At 36.9% G+C, this 18,431-nt stretch overlaps 2 protein-coding genes across 2 annotated transcripts; one reads left to right on the top strand and one right to left on the bottom strand.

The window, feature by feature from the left end:
* Nucleotides 1–495: 495 nt before the first annotated feature.
* On the bottom strand, nt 496–5,811 carry LOC135688409 (betaine--homocysteine S-methyltransferase 1). The gene is made up of 7 exons (XM_089114188.1): nt 5,800–5,811; nt 3,987–4,122; nt 3,278–3,384; nt 2,551–2,748; nt 1,748–1,895; nt 1,014–1,196; nt 496–811 (listed from the first exon to the last, which is right to left on the bottom strand). The coding sequence occupies exons 1-7, from the start codon at nt 5,809–5,811 to the stop codon at nt 678–680; spliced, it is 918 nt and encodes a 305-aa protein (XP_088970314.1). The 3' UTR covers nt 496–677.
* Nucleotides 5,812–8,386: 2,575 nt separating this feature from the next.
* On the top strand, nt 8,387–18,342 carry LOC135688359 (5-hydroxytryptamine receptor 1E-like). The gene has a single exon (XM_089114038.1). The coding sequence runs from the start codon at nt 13,725–13,727 to the stop codon at nt 14,826–14,828; it is 1,104 nt and encodes a 367-aa protein (XP_088970164.1). The 5' UTR covers nt 8,387–13,724; the 3' UTR covers nt 14,829–18,342.
* The last annotated feature ends 89 nt before the right edge of the window (nt 18,343–18,431 follow it).

An 18,431-nucleotide genomic window follows, 5' to 3' on the forward strand; every position in this document is an offset into this window, starting at 1 on the left:
GTTCATTACAATGCTTAAATTTTGGCAATGTGATGCTTTTGTATATTTGGACCTTAGACCTAAGTAAACAATGAAGAAACTAATTCATGTTTTTCAAAGTAGACAAACTTATTTTTTTTAATTGAACTCAGTCAGAAGTACTAGTCAAGGTTTTTCGCCTGAGAGAGAGGCTAAGAGAGACGAAAATATGATGATATGGCACATGCTCCATTTACAAGAAAAAGTACTTAAACTAACCTTCGTTGTATCCATGTGTAGCGTTATTGATGGTTGCAGCTCCCCAGTCTGACATTTTGTCTGCATTTGGAGGTTGGCAACCCCACTCTTCTGCGAGCTAGAATAGATTCAAGATTAAAATGCTATGAGACAACATAAAATAATATTTTGAAAAATCCAATTATGACTATTTTTAAACTATCAAACATACACCCCCCCCCCACCCCATAATTTCTGATGATTATATCTTTGCAGTAGAATTGGAAATATATTTGTCTCTGCAATGGAAATTTTTTGCAAGACAGTTGGAAATACTATTTAATGCGACAGGGCAGCAAGAAGAAACAAAATCGAAAAAGTACTCCATTTAAACCTTTTTTCATTTACATTTACATTAATCTTAAGTCTATTGGAGATTTTGGCAAAATTGAATGTGAATTGCAATACGAATCATTTTGTTCTTATCCAGCTGCCATTTCTCTTATGTGATAAGCTTCGAAGTTACAACAGCCTCCAATGTACTTTACCCCAGCCTCATATGCATTCCGTGCAAATTTGCGTGCATCAAACCGTGTTAATGATCTGGGCTCTAGAGCTGTATAAATATAGTTTTAACTGAGTATAGAGTTCTATTGAAGAACAGAAACACACTATGCATGAGTACCCATGACCAGGCAGGATGACCAATAATAGATAAACGAAAACTGTTTTTTTTTACTTTCCACGTACAGGCTTCATACCACTATGTGCAACGTCATCACTCTAGATTAAATAAACTTACTGATAAGAGTACGTACCAAATGGGTATTCTGGTAACCCCAGGTAACCATCTTTGCCTGCATCTGGTGTCAAAAACCCCAATGGTAGGCAAATAAGGTGCCTTCGCAGGCCTGCTCTTTCTAATGCTTCTTTCATTTCTTTCATCGCTTCGATCAAATTGTCTGGACCAAAGCAGCAGTTTAAACCGATGACATCAGCCCCTAGAAAATTTATCAAATACACTTTATCATATTAGTAAAACTGGAAAACTGCCAAATATGCCTAACCCTTTGACATTGGAAAAACAACATTATTTCATTTACTCGTGCTTCAATGCTGCATTTAAAAGTTGCATTACTTGAAAGAGCTGGTCGAATTGTTTTTCAATGTTTTTCCTTTTAACCACATGAATATGCAGGGACATTCATTTTTTGCTATTCTGGTGATTGCAATTGCTTGAAAATATAGATCATAGTACGCGACACTCATTTTAGAGAAATCGAATTATGTTATCCTCCCAATGTAGCTGTAATTGTGTTTAAGTTTATTTTCGCCAAATTTAGTGCCTAGCCAATGTTCCACAACATAATCCCCACGCTTCCAGACAACATTAATGAAATATTGTACTTTTAGTCACATATTTCATTCGATTGCTGGCTAATCTTATAAGTGTTCTAACCTTCTTTGACATTCCCCACGACTTACAACTCCAAATTTCATATTTCAATAAAGTATAAAATATGTGAAATACTGACAACTATTCTTTGGATACTGATTTTGGCCATTTCTACAGCACAGTCGCCAGTAGAGACACCGTTTCGATCCCCCATTCCTCCGATGTTCATCATTGCTACAACAGGTTTCTTTGTTTTCTTCAATGCTTCTATTGCCCAACACATCTCTTCGATATACCTGAAGTACTATAAAACGATATATTCATAGAAGTTCAAGAAATCAAGAGATTGGAAAAGCAACTGTTTCCATGCTAAGCACAGACATTACCACCAAACCAGCAATTTAATTAAAAGTGTACTTTAGTGTCCTGGTAAGCCAATGGTTCAGATTCGATGCATGATAACTTGTAAGCTCTCAAAACAATACGCAAGTGTAAATTTTGAATGTTTTTTCCTAGAGAAAGAGGTGGTATTTCCTAGATTTACCTAGCTGCCCATCTACCTAGATAAATTTCTATACAAAACAACAGAAAACGGTTTTTTAGGCATGCACAAGGAATCATGACCAAATTTATCAAGAGGTTTTCCTATACTGTCTGTTTTTGTAAGATCTATTCGATCAGAGCATCGTTTACTATGCTGCTAGCAAACGGATACAAATAGCTCTAATGATGGTAATGAAGGCGCACAATTGTAAAGAATACTTAGAGTAGGGAACCTAGGAGACTTGATAACCTAACGGTTTACCCTGATAAGAACAGTAACTGAGAATGAAATGGACTTGTGTACCACGCCCAAGAAAAATGTTTATCATGTGCAATGGTTAGTTTAAATTGTGGAATAAAGGATAATCAGCTTTCTAAACAAAGAATATAAGTTTTATGTTAAATTGAAAGAATACCTCAGCTATCACAAAATCAACATCGTTTTCAATGAAACATTGGACTTGCACTTCAAACTCCGCATCACATTCTTTAATGCTGTATGGTCCCGTGTAAGCAAATGTCTCACACATATAGCCAGCTACTGAAATTTCTCTGTCGCTTTCTTCTGCAACATCTTTAGCAATTCTACATGCAGCATTGCTTATTTCTTCACACTAGATGCAGACAGAAAGTTGACAAAAACTATATAGTCGAGGATTCAGATGACATGAAGAGTCCAGATTTCGACTAAATATGCTATATAAAGAAAAATTTTCTCCTGAAGTTAATGCTTATGATATTAGCATAGGATGCTACTAGGCATGAACTTGTTATCCTTCCTAGACTAAAATGCTTGTTTTCTTGCCATTCGTGTTGACTTTTCGAGGGGATTAAGCCTATTCATTGATCCCTAAGCCGATATTGCATTTCATAAATTATGGTTTAATTTTATTTGGGGTATGCATTGTACAATGGCGTTTCTCCTAGCAGTCAAGCCAAGAAGTATCAGCAATGCTGGGCCAAGTGTTACCCTCGTAATGCTAATTACTAATGATGACAGTAGTTTTGATATCGAGGCTATTGTGTCCCTAGATTGGTCATACAATCTGTCTTTTCGCCTGCATATAAACTTTTGTTTTGAGAAAGATAACACGTTTAGATACTGAATGCGCGACATTGCGTATTTTCGTGATGAAGACTCACAGTATATTTGACGCCAACTTGTCGAAGATTTGCTTCGCAAGCAAAAAATGTCAATGCCTGCAACACATCAGCACCTGAATTCACATATTCACGGTGAAGTTGGCGCACTACAAGTGGAAATTGTCATTTCCTTATTTTTTAATCATTTTGCATGCTGTCTTAAACGCAATATTGAGCTAAGGATACTGGGAATCGGAAAAAGTTTTTTCGATTTTTTTTCCAATGTTTATATCGTTCAGCAAATCTAGCAATATTGAGCTACGGATACTGGGAATCGGAATAAGTTTTTTCGATTTTTTTCTCCAATGTTTATATCGTTCAACAAATCTAGCAAGATGTTTATATCGTTCAACAAATCTAGCAAGATGAATACTTCGGATTGGAAAACTTCGGAATACAGGAAAGGTCTTCCGAGTGATAAAGAAGAAGAATTCTTGATCTAGAATGGTCATTGATAAAGAGGTACTTCTGTTCGAATATTTCTTCCTCTTATATTGAGAGCATCTGTTCTTCGTATTCCTGTATATTTATTCAAGTGACGTCGGAATCATTTAGGTGAAAAGAGCCAGTATGTCTCAGAAAAAGGGGTATCTCCCAAAAGTTAATAAAATGACACTTTTACGAAATGGGACATTCCTCTAACAGTCTTCTTGCCACTAAACCCAACGTCTCTGTATGTAAGAAGTTTAAAGCATTCGTTATAACCCACCTGCGTCAGGATGCTCCAAGACCACCTCTGGTGTAAAACGGCCGGCGTGAACGTACCCTCTTCTCTCTAAATTGAACACCATACTCCCGTCACCCAAAATAACTCCTCCCTCATTCAGTGGTTCTAACACACTTTTCTATGATATGAAAGCAGAAAATAATCTTTATGAACCACGTACTAGAAGAATCTAATATGAGTGATTATATTGTTAGGGCGTATGCTGTATGCTGCGAAAACAAAAGAAATAGAGAATTGTTTCTCAAAAAGACGATTTTGCTAGGGCCTATTTTCGTGACCCGTCCACATTGCTCTGTTTTTGCGCGGTCACATTGATACAGTGTGTTTTCAAAACCTCTCTTTTTGTGGATAGCCACTGTTGATGGCATTTTCGAAAACCTCGTTTTTGTACGGATCAGTTTGAACACTTTCACAAAAACGGAGGTTTTTCTCTCTGTTTTTGTACAAGAACAGAGCACTGTGAAAAACGGGCCTATGTTGACTCGCAAGATACGCACTTCAAGAAAGGAAAAGACAGAGATTTATAAGATAATCATCAGTCTATAATATATAATGCCTTGAGTACTGTTCTATGAATACGTCATATCTCAATCAAACTCTTCTCACGATTACGAAGTTGAAAAGAGGAATGACAGATAGTGTTTATAAGAAAGATGAGAAGTGCATTTGATGCCACGCCTTATCTGCATCGAAAACATGTCACGTTCCTTTGCTGTCTTTGTTTAATAATGTTTAGCACTATAACAGTTAAGTGCTCATGTTTAGCTGAAAAAACACGACCTCAATATGTATACAATGTTGGAAATTTTAAAACGTATCTTTTGATCTTATACGAACTTAACTATCCCCCAAACACTACCAAAGTAGAGAGGGGTGTTGTGCGCAGAGCTTCTTAGCCTGAATCATTTATAATATGCTCGATTTCTCTTCCAAAATACGAAATCTTCCTCCCTTTCTTGCATCTTCTTCTTCGGTGCCTGAAATTGCGTGGATGTGGGGAAGGGGGGCACTCCGCAGGTTTTGCTTACTTGCCGGTTAAAACACGCTTTTGTTGGTAAATCATGTCCTTTGTTTTTCTTGTTTTTGTGGGTATTGCCTCCCCCCTCCCCCACCTGAAAAATGAATTTCCGCCACTGCTCTTTCTTCTACGTTTAATCGATTGCGAGTCATCAATATCTCAATTTTGACCACAATTCACTGTTTCGATAAATCTTGAGCGCATAATAGGGGTTGTGCTATGGGGGGTCCGGACCCACCAACTTTTCGAAAATATGATCCTCGAGATTTGTCTAAAATCGATGTAAAACTCATTGGGGGGAGGGGGGGTTGTAGTTTACTGTATGCTTGTGTCAATAACAATTGTAAAATACTTTGATATTTACCGTAGTTAACATGAATCAAATAATGGGGGGGGGGAAATTTTGCAAAAAGGGCATTTCCCCACATTTGCGAGTGTCTGAAGGGCGTGGTCCAAACAATTTTATGTGGGCTGCGCCCCAGACCCCCCGCTGCTGCAGCCCTGGGTACGCCACTGTTTACTTCATCGGACTTAATTAACTAGAACTGTTAAGAACGATTACCGTCTGTCCTCCAATAAGCCCCTACCCTCAAACAAGCCTCAACCCAAAAATATTAATTTCGAAAGAAGCCCTTCCTTCGTGTACGCCTCCATAAGAGGTTAATTGAATTTAACAACAAATTCGTCGTGTTTTTAAAACCGAACTCGGGTTCAAATATTGCCTCGAAAACAATATGTCCCAACCACATTCTTTCAACTGATTGCTCAAATTCTCACCTTGCAACGCATTTTGCTGATTTCTCTCACGATTCTTTTCCCCCTTGATCTCAGTTTTCATAAGATTAGAATTTACTCGAAGCGGTCTCTCGTACATTTATATGGTATATCAGATCACGCAAGGTCGATGACCTTAGACGTCAATCGGCAATGAATCAAAAATTAGTCTGCAAAAAAGAATTTTTGTTCATGGGCGTTTCCTATTGAATAGTTCATGGGCCAGATTTTTTTAAAAAAATTAGTGTATGCAGAATGGAACGCAAAGAAAATCTTAATATAATTGGCTAAGGGTAAGGGGTATCGTCTTTAATTACCTATCTATACTTCAGACATTAATCGGATTTTTATCAAAATATATATAAGTGTTGGAGGGGGCAATTATTACGGACTCAAAATTATTCAATAGACTTTATATTCACAAACGTCTTTGAATTTTTTAAAAAAAAATCACTTTTTGCATCAATCTCTTGTTTACTAATTTCATATTTCAATTTAAGTCAATAATTTTAAACATTTGTTATTATATTTCAGGCCAGGTAGCAAGTCAGGCCAGATTTCAGGCCAGATAACAGACAGCTGAGTTTATTAAAAAGTCAAGCTTAATTGACATAAAAGTAATATGATAACGATCATTATTATCAGGTTAGCTTTGATTATCACCAGTTTATGGTCGTTATTTCATTAAATTTTCACTTAATTTTATCACCAAATCTGAGCATCGAATTTTTTAAGTAGTGCATCAATGGGAAACTGAGTTGGATATGGTCTTTGTTTTCATGATCTATGTATGGTAATTGTTTTGGGTCCATTAAAGCTAGATTCTTACCTTAAACGAAGAGATATTAAGATAAAGAAATTTTTGCAATATATACCTTACTAATGTTGTGTTTTCCCAGATAAATATTTAGCAGATGGCTTTTAAAAAAGCAAAGATTTCCCAACATACTAAAAGCTTTTTCGTCTGACAAAAGGCTTTTAGCGTGTTGTGAAATGGTTCCTTTTTTCAAAGCCATATATGTTTATGTGAAACGTGAATATTCCATCAAAATAATGGCACAGGTGGAATGTATTATTTGCAAATAACTGATCCGTGTCTCAAGGATCTGTGTTTTTGGAGATCGGAAACTTTGCCATACCGACAACTTCAAGAAACATTGCATAACTAGTAAAGATGTCCTGCTGCTTTTTCTCGTTAATAAATGAAGAATATGAAACAGCTTCTGTGCCTTTTGCAATAATTATGCGAATATAGACAGTTGTTTCCTCGTGATCCCTGTTAAGTATCGCAGTTGCTTTATTGAGTCATTCTAATGAAATTGAATGGTAACAATACGTGGTCAAATGAACTGATGTTTTCAATGATATTTTCAAAATGTTTCACAAGATAATTCAGATCTGCAGAGTTTAAAATGATTTTGTCAAAAATAGAACAAAATTTAATGTAGAAAACTAATTCTAACGATATTAGACGCAGCATTTACTGGAAAACCCAGATTGTGCAAAAATGATGAAATATTTTGGATTATTGGTAAAGCCCGATCGTCATTCCATCTAGCAGTTTTGGGATCTATCTACATGAGCACGAAAAAACCGCTATTGTGTAGACAGAAGAAGTTTGTTTTCACCTTAGAACTCCATTGGTAACATCTCAATAGGCAAGCGGCACTGATTGGTCAACCTCAACAGTCGTGTGCTCGCGTTTCTGATTGGCCTATTTCGATCCACAACTGGGTATATGTATTTTCTAGCGTAGAGTTTTCGATCTATGCTCTAATATTTTAAACTCTGAAGAGTGTCAGACGAAAAGCTTTGGTTTACTCAAATGTTTGCTTCTTTCAAAGCCATTTCCACGTTTTATACCACAATAGGTTGTTTAAAAATTAACTAGAATAAAAAATTAAATTTAAAAGAAAGCGAATAGTATGGAAGTAATAATTACTCATTTAAAAATAACTTTTTATCCTTGTTATGTTAAGGGAAATCAAGGCATTAATCATCACTAACTGGCGTGAACGGCTCCACCTAGACTTCCAAGATACCAAACTTATACTAACAATACTTCAAGTATATTGTACAATTTTCTACTTGAATTTACAACAAGTGATATCTGATTATCTTAATAACTTCACCGATCATCTCTTCATCTGCAGTTCTCATTTTTGTTTTATTTGAAACAATGAATGGTCTTTAAAACTGACCGATTGACATGAAATTATCGTGCAAGATTTTGTTAAATTCAGTACGAATGCGAAAAGAGACTGCAAACCGTAAATCCTCTAATTAGCCCCCTGGGGGTTTATTTATTTTTGATATTTTTGGATGGGGGCTTATTCGAGGGGGGGGGGGCTTAATGAATCATTGTTGACATTAAGAAGACATTGTTAAAAGACCTCGTTTATTCTAGTAGAAATTTCTTTATGAGCATTTAATTAGCTACTACCAAAAGTATGAATTTGTTGTGGTAATTCAATAAAACGCCATAGGCAACCTCAGATGGCAAAAATCATCAAATTGAGTGGTCCAATCTGAGAATTTACGGGAGCAGTGGGGGCTTATTCGAGGGGGGGGGGGGCTTTTTCGAGGGGGGCCTGTATCCCCAACCTCCATTACCATGTTAATTTATGGAACATATAACAAAGTCTGCCAAGAGGCGGACTGGCCGGTTGGGATACTGGTCGATCACCAAGTATGCCCTCCCAAAGCTATTATAAAATTTTTTAATTTTGCTATTGAATGTCAACTCGTACTGTTTAGTAGAGGTCTATTGGTGCTCAACCGAGACTCTCTCGCGATTAGCGGATACAGAATATACAAAAATATGACTTTGAGGTACTTAAGTACTGAAAAAACTTTTTCCAAAACTTCGACCTCGTTTAAGCACGCTAGGCCCAGGACTTTCTGTCCCTAATGCAAAAATTCGATACTTAACTGGGAGTTCCAAAAACTGAAAATTTTTCTCTTCGGCCCCTCAGTTTCACTGTTTGCAAAGACATGACAACAGTTCTTGTGCTTATTATCTTGGCTTGTCTTTAATTGTGAACAAATTATCATGGACGTTATTCAATAGAATTACTAGGAAACTTTGAGGAGAAAGCTGGAACCCGTTTCTAGATGCTCGTCTGAGATGGAAATATTCTCAGAACATTTTTAAGTCGTTTGTTAGTTCTTGTTGTACTTCAAGCCTTTTTCCCTCTTCTACAATTTTTACATAGCCTTATCCCATCAAGTCCAGATTATTCCACAGTCAGCTGCTCTGACTCTGAACCTTCTCATTCGTCATTGTTAGACTTTATTTCTATTCTGGAGAATGTTTACTATAAAACCAACTCCAACTTCATACCCATCGTCATGTTGCCTTTTCTAGATGCTCATTCGAGAAGGAATTATTCGCAGAACTTTTAAGACGTTGGTTATTTTTGTAGTACTTCACGCCTTATTTCCTTCTTCTACCAATTTTAGCCAGCTTTATTCCATCCAATCCAGATTATCCAAGAGTCAGCTGCTCTTATTGTGACTCTTCTGGAGAAAGTTCATTATAAAACTAACTCCAACTTCTTTCCCATCGTCATGTAGCCTTTTCTAGATGCTCATTCGAGAAGGAATTATTCGCAGAACTTTTAAGACGTTGGTTATTTTTGTAGTACTTCACGCCTTATTTCCTTCTTCTACCAATTTTAGCCAGCTTTATTCCATCCAATCCAGATTATCCAAGAGTCAGCTGCTCTTATTGTGACTCTTCTGGAGAAAGTTCATTATAAAACCAACTCCAACTTCATTCCCATCGTCATGTTGCCTTTTCTAGATGCTCATTCGAGAAGGAATTATTCGCAGAACTTTTAAGACGTTGGTTATTTTTGTAGTACTTCACGCCTTATTTCCTTCTTCTACCAATTTTAGCCAGCTTTATTCCATCCAATCCAGATTATCCAAGAGTCAGCTGCTCTTATTGTGACTCTTCTGGAGAAAGTTCATTATAAAACTAACTCCAACTTCTTTCCCATCGTCATGTAGCCTTTTCTAGATGCCTCGTTTGAGAAGGAATTATTTCCAGAACTTTTTTTAAGACGTGGGTTGTTTTGTTGTGATTGGTTTTTAGATGCATTTTCTGGCAATCCATATAATGCCATATTTCCAAAATATTGTTTGAATTCGACCAAAATTCATAAGCATGAAGGCGATCTTTACTAAACTCCTGAGCAATCTAAACATTCTGCCCCCCCCCCCCCCCCACTCCGCCCATTTCCAATAACGTTTTGCCAGCCCTATTCATACTGCTGATGTTTTCATCTTGGCTGCTGCTCAATCAATCAATTTAACTAGTTGCTCAACTAATGATCGATAAAAATCAAACCCATTACCTTTTTAGTGGAAAATTAGATATCAAGATATTTCTTGAAAACTTAGAAATTTCATTAAGCCAATGATTTGCTCTTTGGGAAGACACTATTTTATTGCAGCTTTTTATGTTTGAAAGGTTTAGTCATCCACCAATCAATAGCGGGATCCCAGATTGTCCATACTCCACAAGAAATATTTGCGTACTTTCCAGTTGCTCATGTTTGTAAACAGTTTTGCAGAATGTATCAGTTCCAAAAGCCAGACCGACGTTTTATTCCGTGACTTTTTCAAGGCTTTTGATAAGGTTTCTCACGATAAATCATGGTTATAGCAACGCAGTAACGGTATACGGTGACAAATTATTATGTGGATTAAATTTTTTTTTACTGGTAGAACTTAAAGAGTCGCAATGGAAAGAGATAGTTGTCTCCTTGTAATTTGATCTTGGTGTTCCTCAAGGATCTGTCCTTGGTCCCGTATTTTTCCTTATGTTCTTTTCTGACATTGTTTACGGCGTTTCTTCTGAAAATAATACTTTTTGCTAAAGGATCAAAACAATAGAGGACTCGTTAATATTGCAAAAGTATTTGATCAAGCTTTCTGCATGGAACCGTCTTCGAAATATAAAATTCAATTTTAGCAAATCCTGTTCTATGACAATTACGCTAAAAAAATACCATTCAAAATTATACCACATTTCTGGTATGACACCAATCAAAAGTCGAGTTGTATTAATACTTCGGTATTTTTTTGCAAGGACTTACGCTGGAAAAAAATTATTTATCAAACAGTAGGAGAGGCAAAAAGATCTCTTGGCTTAATTCGGAAATATGTTTCTAAGGTTCAGATCACACTATACCGGACTGCTATCAGAGCGAAGTAACTTTGATATCGGATAGGAATTAGAGTTACACTAGGCCACACCAATCCGGTACACAACGCGAAAATCACTTCGCTCTGAAGGTGATACGAAAATCACTCTGAAGTAACTCCGTAGCGGAGCGTTGTAGTGTAATAATAATATAATAATAATAAATAAATAATCTGTTTAAAGTTGGCGTACTAAATGAACGTCTAATTCCTATAAAGAAGCTTATTAAGGCCAACTATCTATGAAGAATTAGTATAATATATATATCTGGTACAATGTTAAAAATGTTTAAGGTTTAATATTCTAAATAAAACCTAACCAAACAATAAATGTTTTACACAATCTACAGTCGCATTCTACAGGGTGTGCTCTTAATTCTTTTTTAAATGTTGCCAATGACTGGGACTGTCTTATACTGTGAGGTGGTGTTTGCCACAGTTTTTGACCTAAATATCTCACAGTTTCTATACCATAAGAAGTTGTCCTGGCTTTTTGATTTCACTCATGAAACTAGGGTTCAGGTAATGTTTGGTTTTTTATATTTCTATCATCAAGTACTGTAGATTGCGTTGGTGAATCGATACTGCATTGTCCAATGTCAACAATGCTTCGTAGTCAGCATGACTGTCTTTATAAGCAATTCTGAGTGCTCTTTCGTGGATTTTGTTCACTTTAGCATTCAGAAATCTGTCATGGAACATCCAAATTAGGGGGCATTAGTTAAACTGAGCTTTATGAAGCTGTTCGTTAGAAGACGCAGTTTATCAGAACCCATAAATGGCGATACTCTAGCAAGGGCATGCAATTTTTGGCTAGCTCTTTTGCATAAATTTGAGACGTGACTTTTGAAATTAAGATTTTAATCTGTTATTACTCCTAGCAGTTTTTCTTCAGAGCTTTCTTCAACTGAAAAACTTTACCTAAGATCAAAATGACTTTGCCGATTTTGATCTTAATGTCATCTTGGTTTGTTCGAAAAGTAAGAAGATGACTTTTCCCTTCATTCAATTTCATTAAGTTTTCTGGAAATCACTTTGATAAAACATGGGCATCAATTTCTAGCCGTTCTAAAACGATGTAATCGCATGAATCCGATATACTCCCGCTTTGAAACAAAGAATTTTCTAACTGTTTTCTGCTTGAAGCAATTCGATCGTTAGTGAATAATGGCGATTTCTGAGATTTTGTTGCTGTTGGATAGTGCCCAACGAAAATCGTCCAAACATTTTCGTATTTGGATTTCATTTCTTTCCAAATTTCATTGCAGTTGCCCTTGGACTAAACAGATACACATAGCAACGCAATCTTGCTATCTCTCAATTTTCAGGGTTGTTTTCGTCATTCTATGCAGTAGTTACTGAAAACGAATACTACGGCGCAACTTCAGAAAGACCCTCAAATAATTTAATCTGGTGCATTCTACGCATGGGTTTACAAAAGTACACTTCATTGTTTACCAGAAATGCAGAGGAATGCAGGCGTATGAGCCAGCGGAGCGTCGTAGTGTAACTGCTACCCCAAACATCACTCCGAAGTAAACGTTACTCTGCTCTGCTCCGATAGCAATCCGGTATAGTGTAACTCTAGCCTGAGTGTTAACGCCAGGTGCGAGAAAAACTTTACCTTGCGCTATGCGCCTGCGAAGTGTGGTCGCGGTATACTTAATGAACTGAAACAAAGAATCCAAAATGTTCAAAGAAATGGAGCTCGTTTTGTTATGGGAGATTTCTGTTATAGATCTGGTGTGACAGATTTATTGCTAAAGTTATATTGGGACTTACTTGAATCACGCACATTGCTATTGCAACTGGAATACGTTAACAAACTGTTTGCAAATCAGGTTGCTTAGGATCTAATACTCCTCCTCCCCCCACCCCTGAAACTTGTCCAGTGACAAGGACTTGTCAAGATCATGCTCCAAATTCGGGAGGGTTGATGTTGAAAGATTATCAATTTTCATTCAATCTTTCCAGTATGAAGAACAGCCTGCCAGACAATTTTGTGACGCAGATAAATTCGGATTCCTTTTATAGCCTATGTTGAAATCACCTCAGTAAATTTTAACATTGTAGTTGACATTGTAGTGGAAAAGCTGACATTGCAAACATTTGCATGAACCCAAAAGGGCTGTTAATTGTATGTTTGATGATGTTGAGCCATTTTGAAATTCTGTAATTGCCAGAAACTTTTATCATAAGAATCAACATAATTTGGTTTTTGTAATTTTTGATAACCAACACATTCATAGTACGAAATTGTCAAAAGAATTCTTGTGACGTTTTTGTGCGCACTAACAGAACATTTTCTTTGAAGAAATCAGGCTTAGGTTGTTAGAAAATGTGATGTTGCGTGTCGCTGTGAGAACCCCAGCCATTATAATGGCCTGCTGAGTCTCTAAGTAGAAAAGATTCTAACTTTGGGAAGTAAACGAGGAAAGATTGAGCTTAATACTCTGTTCATTAGAAGTAACAGCAAAAAGTAGCTCTTGACCTGCGCTAATTCATTCTTCCTCTTAGCATAAAGTACAACGGAGACCGTTAAAAGATGCAACTAGCTTAGCCATTAATTATTCAGTACTTCTTTACGTGCTATAAAGGCTTCACACGTTTCAAAGTTGTCAGTTGTCTCTAGTTCTTACAGCAGTAAAAAAAGCTTACTTGATTTTCAATGTTGCAGATATCGCTCCTCTTTAGAAAGTGACCGGTTGTTGTGGCTTATGGTTCAAATTTACAGAATGCAGAATACCTCATTGAATGAAACTGTTAGATGTTCTACAGGTATACCGTTTCCCCGGCCAAATAGTGGAAAGTTTTACGCATCGACGATAACGGAAATTGTATTTCTCATATCAACTTCGGCTTTTAGCAGCATTCTTAATGCCGTTATTGTTGTCTCCCTCGTACGAAAAGAGCAGCTTCGAACGCCAGCAAACCTTATCTTAACGAGCATGGCTGTGAGCGATTTTCTTGTTGGATTTCTGTCAGAACCAATCGCAGTAACTCGTCGCATCTTTGATATTTACGGTTATCCTTCTTGCTTATTACAGAAGATCAATTTGTTCCTTGGGTCTTCCTGCGTTCCTGTATCGTTTATTAATATAACAATATTTGCTTTAGATCGGTGTTTTGCAACAGTGTTCCCATACAGGTATATAAGATACGTTACATATAAAAAGTATTTGATTCTGGTGCTGCTTGTATGGATTGCTATCGTACTTCTTTCATCGCTTTCGTTCTTCAAGGTAGTTACTCAGGGTTCAGTGCAGTTGATATATTCATTTCTTTTCTTGACATCTCTCGTTCTTTGTTTCATTTCATATATAGTAATATACCGTACCATAAGATCATTGACGAAAAGAACGGCTACAGTTGCAATTGCTGAAAGTATTCCAAGAAACCGTGATTTAAAATTGGTTGACAATGGGGTGTCTCGCCACTTAAATCAAAGTTCTTCTTCAAGAATTGAAAGATTTGAGATAAGTGTGGTGAACAACGAAGAAGATGGAAGCCCAGCCGCTATCACTACCAACATGCGCAATTTAAAAGGAGAGAAGTCAAGGTCCTGGACGGCATTCATTCTATTTAGCGTCTTTTTTCTGTCTTACTTGCCACATTTCATCTTAGGAAGGGTTTTTGAGCGGGTACAAGTAGATGAAACTTCAAAGTATATAGCCAGATTCTGGACGATCAATATCATTTTTCTTAATAGCTCTTTGAATCCAATCATTTACTGTGTAAGGGTACAAGACATTCGGCTTCAGTTGAAAGCTACAGTAGCAGCTTGCTTCTCTCTAGTCAGACCAGCTGGAGAACTTTATTGACTCATTAACCTCAACTGCAATTCGAATGAGTGAAACAAACGAATAGACGGGAATTCAAATAACATTGAACGATGGGGGAAACAACCGATGTTTGGTCTCGTTAAATGTAAAGCTTTTCTTGAACTGTATTTCGTGACATTAAAAAATAATATTGTTATGACACGGCTGCCTTCAGCAGTTTCGCCTTAATTTTGTAGACAGATAAACTCATCCTCAAAAGGTTACTTAAACGTGATCTAGCTATAAGACGAGTATCTTGCTGTTCATATGAGCAGAATTTTCCCACCTTCCAGCCTATGGACTGGGAGGTGAGATTCAACCTTCCTATACAAAGCTTTGTAATTTCGATCTTGTGTTTACATGGGCAACGATTTATCCGGGGCAAGTGAGATCCTGCTCTCAGCCTGCCGGATCACCTGTTGGCATCAAATTTTTCCCATATAAACGCTCAACTGGCTGGAAGGTGGGAGGAAATGAGGTAGAATAATTCTGTAGTTCAAGGTGATCAGCACCTACGAAATATATTAAGTATCCTTCGTCAAGAAATTGGTTTTTCCTTTAAGAGTTCTCTGTGTTGATAATGTAATGAACAAGCAGTGAGGCAGTGATGCCTATATGGCCAACTTAGCCGGGTTAAGAAATGAGGATGGATAGAAGTGTTATCTTTTATTGTTATGGCAAGATTAATTTCTTCTGTAACTTTGCTTGTTCAACTGACTAATAATGATTTCCAAAATGCATACCCACGGCTGAATACAGGTGTTTTGAAGATGAGCCGAATCTGATAACGTCTAGTTGCTTTGAAAGTAAAACGGTCCGACAACAATTCTTAAGTTAGCGCAAAGAAGATTTGAGTAGACTCGTGTTCCTGAAAATTTTGCTGAAACCTTGCTAAACAAAGGAATTTTTATTAATAAATGGTTCTTTTCGGGGCCAAAAATTTGCTTAGCTAAGGAACTAGTAAACTCTCTCCTAAGGGAGGTCAAAATGGCATCTTCGAAGTGCTGGACAAAATTGAATTTTGAAGCTTTGGGCCGAATTTTTTTTCGAGAAAATCACCATTGGTAAGGTTTTGATAGGACCAATTTTTCATTTTTCTGAAACTGATATATTCAAACGAATAAAATGCCAAGAAAATGTTTGCTTTCTATCAGCATTGGTAAGAAACCTAGCTCCAAGGACACTTGTGATCTGAGAGAGAGCTGGATGCAAGAAAAATTGAGTTTTTCTTTGAAACTATAACATCTCTGCTTTTAGCTGATAATGGCTAAAGTGTAGTCGACATATTTATAATAGATCACCTGTTTCTGTATATATGGTCAAAAGTCTGTTTTTATAACAGCCAACAAAAATATTTGCCACCAATGCTGGACCTAAATGGTTGTCTTAGCAATTTTTTTTTCTTTTTTATATTCCACTAAAAATTTACAAAACAAGTTACCTATTTCGCTACCTACTAATTACTTGACAAACACTGCAAGGACGTTGATACCACGGGGAGCAATAGACCATGGTAACCCACATGGCAAATTAACATAGAAAGAATATAAACTACCAGGTGAATCAGGAAGAGGCACCACCCGCCCCCAAAGCCGCACCTGAGAGCCACCAACCGACACACATAATTGGATTCATAATAAAATGAGTTCTTTCTGCAAACAATCTTTCGGTGGTAGAAAACTTAAAAACGGCTTTGAAAAAAGCAAACATTTTGAGTCACATTGAAGGTTAACGAGGATTATTGGCAAAGCCCGATCGTCGTTCTATCTAGCAGTTCTGGAATCTATCTAAATTAACATGAAAACACCGCTATTGAGTAGACAGAAGGAGTTCGTTTTCACCTCAGGACTCCATTGGTAACATTTTCAATAGGCAAGCGCACTGATTGGGCAACCTCAACAGTCATGTGCTCGCGTCTCTGATTGATTGGCCTATTGCGATCCACAACTGGGTGTATATATCTTATAGCGTAGAGTTTTCAGTCTTTGTTCTGATTTCTATTTGCTGTTTACAATGAATAATATGGTAGGGATTCTTTTAGAAGCACAATTCATAATCGAAATTTGGTTAAACGCATCACATTTGAATACAATTTTGTTAACGTTTGGTATTTAATTAACAAAATGTAGCAAGAAAGCTTCTGAAGTTTTGCAAAAAGTAGAAAAAGCTAATAAATCTGCATCTAAAAAAGATGCAGAAATTAGTGCAATATGTCACAAGCATGTTACAAAACACTTAAGGTATCTCAATTCACGTCATTGGTCGATTTTTTCGCATTGGCAAACTTAGCAGCAGAATTTTACCCCCATCTAAACATGTTTTGCCAAAATTGTATTCTGAAATCTTGAAAACTGTAAATACGGAAGCTAATGAATGTCCCCCAATATCTGCCTGTAAGAGCCTCTATTTCAGCTGGAGGGAGAAGTCATATGGGCCATGATAGTCAGTTAATAGTGTTGCAGCATACAAGATTCCAATGCATTAGATTTCGAGGAATAGGAAGTGGTTTCACTACATAAAAATATGTCATACCGAAGAGGATTACCGTTAGTTTTGGTACTGTTGCTTTGTCTCGTCTTCTTGATGCTTAGCCAAAAAAGCCTATTCTGTAAAGAGTAAATCATTACAGGAAATACGATCTTCCAACACCATTCACTGAATCGATAAAAGCTACAGTACTTAGGAATGGTATAAGGTCAGAACAACATTATTAGTTACACAGGCAGATTTGAGAAACAATTACAATACTTAGGTAAAATGCCGTTTTCTACCTAAAGAGTCGGCAATTGTAGACCTGGTCCTAAAACTTTATTCATCTCGGAGTGTGAAACTTTCATTCTTTTTTAACCAGTTGATTTAAAACCTAGTTTTACGGGCCGACAAAACCTTTATGGGTTCGTTTGACATCAGCAGTTTTTTTGCCAAAGTACTAGTAGAGGTGAGACCATATGGATTTGTGCTGATGCTTGTTATCGCAGCGTCTCAATTTCCCCCAATTTAGATGTTGAATTTAGTTCATTTTCCGCCAATAGAGATGTTGAATTTAGTTTCGATAACCAAATGCACCGAAAATTAGAAGGAGTTACTAAGACTTAGGGTTGGACTAAGCAAGTTGAACTTTCACAAGTTCAAGTACAATTTTAGGGATACCATCAACCCAATGTGCCCTACGAGCGACGGTATTGAGAACACAGAACACTTTTTGTTGCTTTGCCCTTCCTTTGAGGTTCAACGCCGAAATCTTCTCGCACGAGTTTTTGCATTACTGTGACCACTTGGATATGTTAAGATTCCAAACGAGCTCTCAACACATCTTTTATTATTATATGGTGACAAAGACTTCTCAACTGATCTTGACAAAAATATTCTTGAATTGACTCTAGGATCTATCCATGAAACTGGTCGACTCATAGTTTGTTATACCTCGCATAACCAACAAGTACGTCATCGTAAAGCATCTTGTTTGTAAAGTTCCGTCTTGTAGATGTAAATTCAATTCTTTTGTAGTATTCGTATGTTCTTCTGTGTATTTGTATGTAATAGGTGGATCGGGGGAGAGGTGCTGCATGCTTGGGAAGTCGTGGTGGGGGCCACACACTCGAT

The sequence above is a fragment of the Rhopilema esculentum genome, chromosome 19 (assembly GCF_057945365.1).
Source record: "Rhopilema esculentum isolate cy_ngs chromosome 19, ASM5794536v1, whole genome shotgun sequence".
Taxonomy (NCBI): Eukaryota; Metazoa; Cnidaria; class Scyphozoa; order Rhizostomeae; family Rhizostomatidae; genus Rhopilema; species Rhopilema esculentum.